The 9,557-nt window shown below is 39.7% G+C and overlaps 1 protein-coding gene, 1 long non-coding RNA gene and 1 other non-coding gene across 4 annotated transcripts in view; 1 reads left to right on the top strand and 2 right to left on the bottom strand.

Annotated features, from left to right (window-relative positions):
• Positions 1-7,166, bottom strand: part of LOC113668299 (methanethiol oxidase) — a 7,292-nt gene extending 126 nt beyond the window's left edge. The window contains exons 1-11 of one of the 2 annotated variants that reach the window (XM_027184185.2): positions 7,025-7,166; positions 5,731-5,894; positions 5,274-5,344; positions 4,500-4,614; positions 3,962-4,082; positions 3,483-3,668; positions 2,716-2,894; positions 2,157-2,235; positions 1,751-1,872; positions 929-1,140; positions 1-524 (exon numbers count right to left, since the gene is read on the bottom strand). The exon at positions 1-524 is cut by the window's left edge and continues 126 nt beyond it. In XM_027184185.2, the coding sequence (XP_027039986.2) occupies positions 362-524; positions 929-1,140; positions 1,751-1,872; positions 2,157-2,235; positions 2,716-2,894; positions 3,483-3,668; positions 3,962-4,082; positions 4,500-4,614; positions 5,274-5,344; positions 5,731-5,894; positions 7,025-7,034 (1,422 nt within the window). In that variant the 5' untranslated portion in view covers positions 7,035-7,166 and the 3' untranslated portion in view covers positions 1-361. Of the gene's footprint in view, positions 525-928; positions 1,141-1,750; positions 1,873-2,156; positions 2,236-2,715; positions 2,895-3,482; positions 3,669-3,961; positions 4,083-4,499; positions 4,615-5,273; positions 5,345-5,730; positions 5,895-6,603; positions 6,824-7,024 lie in introns of those variants that run through there. The other variant, XM_089195556.1, reaches the window with a different exon arrangement.
• A 51-nt stretch (positions 7,167-7,217) lies between these two features.
• On the bottom strand, positions 7,218-9,073 carry LOC149049913 (uncharacterized). Its single transcript, XR_016183467.1, has 2 exons — positions 8,649-9,073; positions 7,218-8,128 (listed from the first exon to the last, which is right to left on the bottom strand). It is a non-coding gene; the product is annotated as an uncharacterized LOC149049913 (long non-coding RNA).
• On the top strand, positions 8,457-8,584 carry LOC113668346 (U11 spliceosomal RNA). Its single transcript, XR_003445989.2, has one exon. It is a non-coding gene; the product is annotated as a U11 spliceosomal RNA (small nuclear RNA).
• Positions 9,074-9,557: the final 484 nt, after the last annotated feature.

Below are 9,557 nucleotides of genomic sequence, written 5' to 3'. Positions count from 1 at the left end.
CATGTAGTATAGAAATTTTAAATGTGGTAAGAAGATCAATGACAAACTCGGCTGCACCTGGTTTGCCACTTTTTTGTTCTTACCACATTTTGAATTCATCTGTGATCTGTTTCTGAACAGATTCACGGCAACATGAAAGCTGTTTGTCAAATTGTTGATCATTTTGTTACAGAGAAAGGACTATTCTAGCAAAAACAATTACATATGAATTTTATTTCAATACGAGTAATGAAGAAACTAGATAAAAGCTAGCTAGAAAAAAGTTATATTTCGGGCATTTAAATTTTAGCGGGTACAATTTCCTTTTTCACTGATTCTGGACCTGGTGAAGTAACATTTATCTGATACATGTTATTGGCTACTATAGCCAGATATCAGAGGAGCAATCTCCCCCCGGATAACGAACTTCATGAGCTAGGGCTGCACCGTCGGGTTCGTCTCCAAAATCAACACAGAAATCAGGATTTAACTTGAGGCCACCGTTAACATTATCGACATCAAACTGCAGTAGCATAGAGCCTTTCCTGCGAGAAAAAAATAAAATGAAGTAACGATGAGGGAAAAACAAAAGTAGTTGAAGACAAGAAAGGGTTGATCGTTTTACATTTTAAAGAGAAGTATTCGGTCGAGTCAATTTTTCTTCTTTCGTATTTCTGATTAATTTTTTTACTTTCTTGTTTTTTCCTGACCAAACTTTTATTTAATTTATCCTATATTCATTTCATACGTTCAGTACACTTAAACATTTCGAAAGAAAATAGATCATGTGTAAGGATTAGTTGACTGGCTCCCCATGCTAATCTTTGCTCATGGCGATTCAATGGAAAGCGTATCAAGAAACTACCGCGCGGAACTGAGAAGCAGTTTGTCACTTTTTCTATACAACCGATTAATGAAGTTTCACCATACCCTGACCCTTTGCACTTACTTAACGAGGTCAGGATAGAACTGATTGTCCCAAACGCTGTATAGTGATGTTGTGACGTAAAGCCGTTTTCCATCCAAACTCAGCTGAATCATCTGCGGTCCTCCTTGAACTCGCTTCCCTTTCACGTAACATGGCTCAGGCTGTGCGCTCAGTTCAGAATCCTCAATTACCTTCACTGGTCCGTCACTGACGATGCTGCCTCCGGCAAACACCTGAAACACAATAAGCGCCCCAAGGAGGCACGAAGAAAATAAATCTTTCGGACCAATGTTCAACAGTTATCGTAAGTATCGAATGATGCATAGTCCATATCACAAGAGTTCCCAAGATATATTGCTGTCCAACGGAGTTTGAGGACACTTACGGCGATTTATCTGATGAAAGTTCAAACAACCAGGTGTAATGTCTTCAAGGGTTTTGTGTGAAATTTCACAATTAAAATATAACTGAAGATGCATTTATAGCTTTACAACACCGGAAGCAATATTGTTCTGTGGACTAGACAAAGAGGATTCCTTTCCCCCCCTCTTTGTTCATCGTGGGAGTTAGCCACAATCAGCCTAAACTTAGTCGGCGCAAGGTTAACAATTCAAGCGAAAGACGCCCAGAAAAAAGGGTACTAACTTCTCCTACTTCTACTTTCGGAGGTATAGAGACGCAACAATACTTTTCCGAGCCTCCTTGAAACAACTAAGATATTTCCCAAGGTACATATTCAAGTGGCATTGAGAGGATCTGTGTAAGAGGGTGTAAGAGAGTACGTGAGCGAAGATCCTTCTCACTGCTTTGGCTTTCAAGTATTTTAATCAATAATGTTCTTACCTGGCCTACTAATTTAGGATTCTTAGTGTCTGTGATATCATACTGCCTAATGTCTCCATGCAGCCAGTTGCTGAAGTACAAGTACTTGTCGTCGAGCGAGATAAGAATGTCTGTAACCAGACCTGTGGAAAGGAAACCGCCTCGCTATGATACGTTTCCTTAGAGGAGTAAGTAAAGATCCAACTGCATTTTATTTCCGGCTTTCGAATGCTCTTCCCTTCTTCTTTTCTTTTGTGTTATCACATCCATTAGTTCGTTCATTCTTTATTTCTCTATACATTTCCAATTTTTAAGTGACAAATTATCATAGAAGTTACGAACAAACGCATTATTTAAACGTCTTGTAAAAAGCCTCAACAAGTTCAGTTGGATTATTTTGAGACGTGAATCATTAAGTCTGACCTACCTGGCATTTCCGGTAGAGCCCAGCCCTCCACTTTCTTAGCTGGGACTTTGATTACGGTCTCTGCACTCCAAGTCTTTTCCTAAACGTTTAAAATTAGCGTTTTCAATTAGTTAGTAATGCCTGGTTCAACATAATTTGATTAGAGCAATTTATTCGATGCTGATGAAACCTGCACTGAGAGAAACTCTATACAAATCAGACTTTGTTCATTCATATAAAATGAATTTGCAGTACCTGCACACCTCAAACCAAGAGGTTATACTATATTTGTCCAGACAAGAGAATAAAATGTATTAAAAGGGTTTCAGTATTTATTTATTTGATAAAATTGTTTTTTAAAAATCAAATCACGCTTGAATTATTGAAAAACACAAATTATTTTCATCATTTTGCACACAAACCCAAAATTAACAAAATTTTATGCTTAATCTGGTTTAACTGTCGATTGTTTTCCTAGATGGGAACATTTGTTAGTTTTATCCAAATAACTGCGATTTACTTAGAGGGCGCACCTTATATGAGAGAAAACTGTGTCGTAACATATATAACGAACACTCACCTCATTTTGAAAGAATCTCACAACGGTGCTGTTCAATGCACACCCCACAAATCCTTGCGTCTGATCAGGATCGTGCATGAACCTGATTTCTAGAGGAATCGTACCCATTCCTAAGTCTATGGTCTGTTTTATGGTTCGTTCGTTCCAGTCCCACACGTACAAATGCGACCCGTATTTTCCTGAAGACAAAAAGTAGCAAACGATTGCAAAAAACGAAAGCTGTAAGCACTAGTAAACTAGTGAAATGTAAGTGTACTAAAGGGAATTATCGATTGAAAGTATGAGCGAGAGAAGGAACGAGAAGGAGAAGAAGGAGAGAAGGACAAAATACACAATCTGCACACGAGCAACATGGCTCATCCTACCGAAGCTCATCCCGGTTTTCACTCTACGTTTGTTACTTTTCCCCCTGAAATGGACTATAGTAAAGGACAACTTTCTTAACTTATTCCTACACTTTCAAATGGTTCCCTACAGCTAATTCATACCCATCGATACTCTTGGTTAGACTGAGGTAGTGTGAGAACAAAACAACTACTCAGGCTCAGATCAGGAGTCCAGCGTCCTAGCAATATCATGCCAACGCATCCCCCTAATTACGACTTTAAAAACAGGTACAAACCAGGGAATGAACTAAACGCTCTTAGTCTCAATAGAATTTTCTATCGGCTTTGTGGGTCACTCGAATGTTTGCCCCTTTATTTTCTACTAATACTAAGATTCAGTCGCGTTCACTTTCTTACTTTTGATCATTCCAATTTTCTAACCTGCAGCCACGTCCTCAATCTTAAATCCAAGTTCTAAGGCGCTTGGCACTCCCCACTCAGAGCTAATCATTACATTGTGTCGAGGCTGATACCAAAAGTCGTATCCCATGGGTGCTGCGTTTTCACTTCCACCTTCCCAACGTCCTTTGACCTTGAAAGTCTCCCCGTCCAGAATAACGAAGCCCCCTGAAATAATGATATCATGATTAATGTTCCTTTTTTTAACTGGACTTTCATGTTGAAAAACGAATTTCAGTGAGTAGAGCGGTCCAGGGTCAACTGAAATACGAATATTAGACTAACTAAATCATTGTTGAATATTTTCATTCATGGAAATGTGACAAATTCCTTAAAAATAACGGCGAAATATTTTCAGGTTGTAAGCCTTTTCAAGCCTTGCAGTTTTATTGGAAATAAAGAGTAATCTCCTACCGTTGGCTCAAGTGACGTAATGTTTGAGTAATTATATATACCAATACCTTCGGCTTTTCCCTCCGGCGAACCTAAGGCACTGATCATGATCTCGCCACTACCCAGGCAGTGTGATGTATGAAGGTAGGCCAGGCCTGTCTTCTCAAATACTTCCTCTGGTTCAACAATCTGTAAGTCAAAATGTTTGATCTATCCCAGAACAGCAGTAGATTCCATTATATTTCCCATGATGCATGAGCCATCATGGGCCAAGACATATCGGGAGACTTACCGTATCTTTCCAGACTGCGCGCGGACAACTAGGCTATCGAGAACACCTAGAAACTATGATAAGGTCATCTCTGTAAAGGCTTGCGGCAGCGAAAGTTATCATCCACCTCATCTAAGCTAGCTTCCAACATAGAATTCCTGTACGCTTTAACACTTGGAACGCGCAGAAGGCTAATCAAAAGCTAGAATGGTCCGAACTAAACTGTTCACACGCATGGGCAGTTTGGCTGGCAATCAATTGTGCTGGAAAGACAACAGCTTGAGACGCACTAATCACGGCGATTCAGATGAGCGTAATTCCTTTGTTATCCTTACCTTGTGAATACGCGGTGCTCTTGGGTCAGATTCAACATCAACAATGTAGATCCTGCTGGTTGTAATAGACGGCATAATCAAGCGGTTTCTTTTCTGGTTGGGATCTCCATGGCAGCTGAAATAGAACAAAGTTTCAGGTGTTTCATTAAAAGCCACCTAGGACCTTTACTACCGCCTGTAAGACCTCCACTACCGCTTGTAAGACCTCTACTACCGCTGGTAAGACCTCTATTGCTGCCTGTAAGACCTTTACTACCGCCTGTAAGACCTCCACTACTGCCTGTAAGACCTCTACTGCCGCCTGTAAGACCTCTACTACCGCCTGTAGGATCTCTACTACCGCCTGTAAGACCTTTACTACCGCCTGTAAGACCTCCACCACTGCCTGTAAGACCTCTACTGCCGCCTGTAAGACCTTTACTACCGCCTGTAAGACCTCCACTACCACCTGTGAGACTTCTATTACCGCTTTTAAGACCTCTACCACCGCCTTTAAGACCTTTACTACCGCCTGTAACGCTCCTGAAACGCTCGCACCATCAGTACATGATTATTGCTAACCTATTAGAATTTGTTCAAAATTGAAAAAAAATTGGATCCAACTGATAACTTTCCAAGTTTTTACAACCTAGGTGTGACTCGTTAGGCACGTCCTCGCCTTAATGTAATTGGGGTAGAAAAAAGCAATGATCACAATCGCAACATTCAGTGTTCATTTATTCTTCAGTGTGCCAACAGAATGAAGGCCCTAGTTTCTTCTTGAGACCAACTGACCTGCTGCAGGCATTCCAGCCACTGTGATGTAACTCGTCTCCTATATAAGGAACCTTCAAGCGATGAATAACCTATCACAAAAATTCTAAATTAATTGCAAAATGAAATTAACCTTTCAATCAATTTTTGCCCATCAGCATTTTCTTTCCTCCACTCCTAATTAATCCTCAGTTTGAAACTGTTTTTTAGCCCACTTAAATTCCGCTTGAGAGTTAAGAGAAAACTCTAGTGAGGAGCAAGGGAAAGAATGAGAGATTGCGTCACCAAATTAGACACAAGTTTTTACTGAATCGAATTCAAAGCCAAGCAGCAGGAACCGTTCGCCCTTTGTTATCTGCTCTCCTTGAAGTCCCTGAGTCAAAACACGAAACTTTAAGTGAGAAGGAGAAGAAAAGATTGAGTAGAAGACTGCGGGATTTCTAATGTTAATCTGGAGTGAACGACAATGTTTACTTACCTGACTGTAATTAGGGGAGTCTGGATCTGCATCAACAGTGGCAAGATAGTCCGGCTTTTGTATCCCCGTGTTACTCAGGATGCATGGTAAATACAATAATTTCTCTCTAGGACCTTTCATAGCGTCCTGTGGGGAGGCATAGCCCGGACCACATTTGCAGTGATCTGTGGAAAAAAAGACAACAGTGTAATGGAGGACCGTCTGGTGAGGAGGATCTTAATCTCTCCAAATCTTTTCTGTCTTGAGGCTACTAGGTTACATATAACACAAGGACACACCCAATTATGGAAGGGAGGGCAGCGGTGCTGTAAGAGAATAAATTACAAAGTCTCGAAGGCTTATTATCCTAAGCTTGTTTACGATGTTAAAATTACATCGCGCGTATGTGAATTATTTTAGAAATAGATATCTTGTTGACCTATCGTTTTTCCCTTGTCATCTGAAAAAAATGATGTACCACATCTCTTTGTTTATACTCCTGTTATACAGTTTTTTAACAGATACGTAATGCCGCTTTCATTTCTTTTACAAAGTACGTTAAGTGCAGTTTTAGCTTTTTATAGTAATAGACCGTCGAATGCTGAAATGTTTATGCAATCAAAATGCATTGTGCAGAACCTGCTCTTTACGACATATTATATATCATCTATACTAACAGCGTGTTAGAGGTAAAACTATTATTTCGAAAGACCTTCGCTTCCCTTTTCATTTTACTTCGTGAGCAACGCTTAGTACTGTAAGTTGTTTGCGAAAATTCGTATTTGCAAATTGAACAATTTAAGGTCTCGTGAAGTAACTGAAGCTTGAAATAATCATATGATCGCGAATCGACTATTCGTAGATTGTCAGTTGAACTACAACTAAATTGCTTACCCTTTCCTCCTTAAACAACAATCTACATGAAGGAGCTTAAAGTTAATTCAATAAATGACAGCAATGCCTTCAGTCTCAGCTTAAGTGTGCAAGTACGCGCTTGCATAACGATTCACAACAGAGGAAGAAAGTCGTTTTGTACGCGATGAAAAGAGAGAAACAAGGTTGAAATTACTCCAAAGTTAAACCTATTACGGCTCAGCATTCGGACCTAGCTGCGTTTGCTCTTCGCTCATTGTTTCCTTTAATCTGCGATTAACCCTTTGCCGGCTGAAGCTGTGTGGACATTTAATTAAACCATGTGGATGAACTGCGAGGTTCAAATCCGACGTGCACATGGAATTTATAATACCCTTATTACTTGTTAGCGAAAGAAAGGACCTTTAAAAGATTACATTTCCACAGCCTTACAGTCAATTACCTCCATTCATAGTTGCGCGGAAGGTCAAAATGAGCAGATTCAGGATCTTTCTGTACAGAACGCTTCAATCGACAATAGCTTCGCTTCAACTCGATCAGCAGTGCTAGTGGAAGCTAGCAGCTGCAGATATACTTTGTTCAGCGGGTGCCAGGACATAATTATCATATAATTCAGACAGCTTAGCAGACCTTGGTCAAAATTAGTGTACTTTATTGGTAAATTTAGCCTAAATTTTACAAATAAGTTTGTGTTACTCTTTTCTATCTCCTCAATTACCCTCTTTCGCATTTCTTTTGTATATCATTTTCTTCTTCTTGTTTTTCCGCCCGTAAACAAAGGATTAATTCATGGTTTTATTCCATTATTCCATTAATGTTGTCATCTCGACAAGACTTAAGATGACTTAAAACAAAAATAATTATGTATTCCTTTAAATTAAAGTTAAATGGCTTAAACTCTTGTGATATGCACCCACGATTTCCCCAGCCTGTGTAGAAGCCTTCTCCGTCAAGTTTGGCGTAAAGAGAAGAGCTTAGAGCCGAGCTGGAGTCACGCGATAGACAGTGCGTAAGGACTGTAAAAGAAAAATTTACCCCAGGCTTCGTGTGACCCATGTCCGCTCTCTCAGCTTCTTTGAAAGGAAATGGAAAATACTTTCATGTACGCTTCGATTTACCTTTCTCTAAATACGATTGTCTTAGGATGACTGTTGATTAAAATTGAAACAGTCCGGTGAAAAGCCACGACTCTCGAGAGTAAGAGGTAACTGTTGCGAGCCCGAATTTAAGCTTGAACATGTCAGTCAACCAGTAAATCAATCAATATCTTTCTGCATTCCTGGTCACAAAATAATCAGGTGGGATAAAAACTAGTCATCATCTGAAAACATGCCATAATGCTTGCAAGAAATTAAAGTCGCGTATGTCCACCATGTTGTTTTCGTCTTAAGCTCGTGCGCGGCAAAGTCTGGATCCAACACCGTGACGTAATCGTTATCAAAAAAATAGCCTCCGTTTTCATCCGTCCGCAACAGCAAGAGATCGTAAGAGACTGTCAGTTTTAGTTGCAAAGTCTGGGATTTTTAACAGTCTTTCCCTTGAACGGCTCAACATTAAAACAAAAACGAAAAAAGAATCAGTAATAAGGATTTAAATGAGGATGAATTCACTTTAAATGAAACGAAATGGGCTACTAATGTGGCTGAAGCAGAAACTTATTTTTTTTCATTTTTTTTTTAGATGGGCAAGATGGACCACTCCCTTTGGATTATAATGTGGTCAGAAATGGGACAATAAAGTGCAAAATAAAAAAATTAGCCGTTTTAAGAGACTATGCAATATCGTCTTATACGACGCATGCGCACCGTAGTATAATGTCCCACAAGGAAAGCAGTTCTTTGCTTTTGATTAAATTACATATTTTCCTCTATGATCAAAAGGGCCTTTGCCATCACTGGCACGTGAGACCTAAGGGGCTCGCGCGGAATCGCCATCTAGAGATTTCGGAGGCATAATCTTTGGACTCCCGCGGCAGTTGGTAGCCTCTAGCACCGACGCCCACATCATCATACAATAATCACGAGCAAGTAAACAATACTTGGTCCTCTTACCGTAAACTAACTTACTTGATTTATGAAGCTTGTCATTCCACATTGTGCGTTCACTCTACTGCTAACAATTTGTTGCCAAACGTGAAAAGCGGAAACCTAAAGTTTCTTGATGAGGACGATAGATTTTCAAACCGAGTATCATAACTTTCTTCAACAAGAGAATGATTTTAACACCAGCCTCCAACTCACGCGATCCATTGGGTACAAAGTAGAGTTGCGTGCAAACTTATTTGAAAATAATCCACGTTGGCCGGTCCATGGCACGTCTTATGCTTAAAATTGGTTTAGTTCTATAAGCGAAAAGATTCTCAAGAGTATCAGTCTGTCAAAAAAGTCGCTCTCGAGGCGTTCTTCCACCAGTCTCACCTCTTTACTCACATCAAGACCGGTAAAATCAAACCAAATAATTTCAACACCAAGTATGCGACATTTTATTTGCTAAACTTATTATGATCGCCTTGGCCCTTTAATCTTGTTAGCCCTTAAATGAGATTGGATCTTACTCAATCCATATGTCATCAGCGGAAGTTTTTTTCTATAGGAGGGTATTTTCATTGTTTTTATAACAATTGGCTTAGATTTTCAACAAGTTAGGACCTAGAGGGAAACAGCCCAACCCAGGCTCGAAATCCACTTCTGTTTGAAGCAAATAGGATTTTTATGGACCAATATCAGTATTTTCAACATCAAGTCCAAGCATCTTTAAAGCAATTCAACGTCATCTTTGCTGGTTTACTTACGTGGTTTTCTGCGTCACAGGATCCGAAATGTTTCGACCCGAAATTCTTTTAGTAGTTCTCACCAATCTTGACCTCGGATGTTTTTAACTCGTGTGATACAAAAATCAAATTAAACTGACTTAAAAGTTTGTCTTCCTTTCGACTACTTTTCTAACGGCGATCATAAATGAGAAGGATCCAGCAA

This window comes from Pocillopora damicornis, chromosome 2, assembly GCF_964200805.1.
Source record: "Pocillopora damicornis chromosome 2, jaPocDami1.2, whole genome shotgun sequence".
In the NCBI taxonomy this organism is placed as follows: Eukaryota; Metazoa; Cnidaria; class Anthozoa; order Scleractinia; family Pocilloporidae; genus Pocillopora; species Pocillopora damicornis.
Note: the sequence above shows the minus strand (reverse complement) of the source record. Positions and strands in the feature narration are given on the sequence as shown.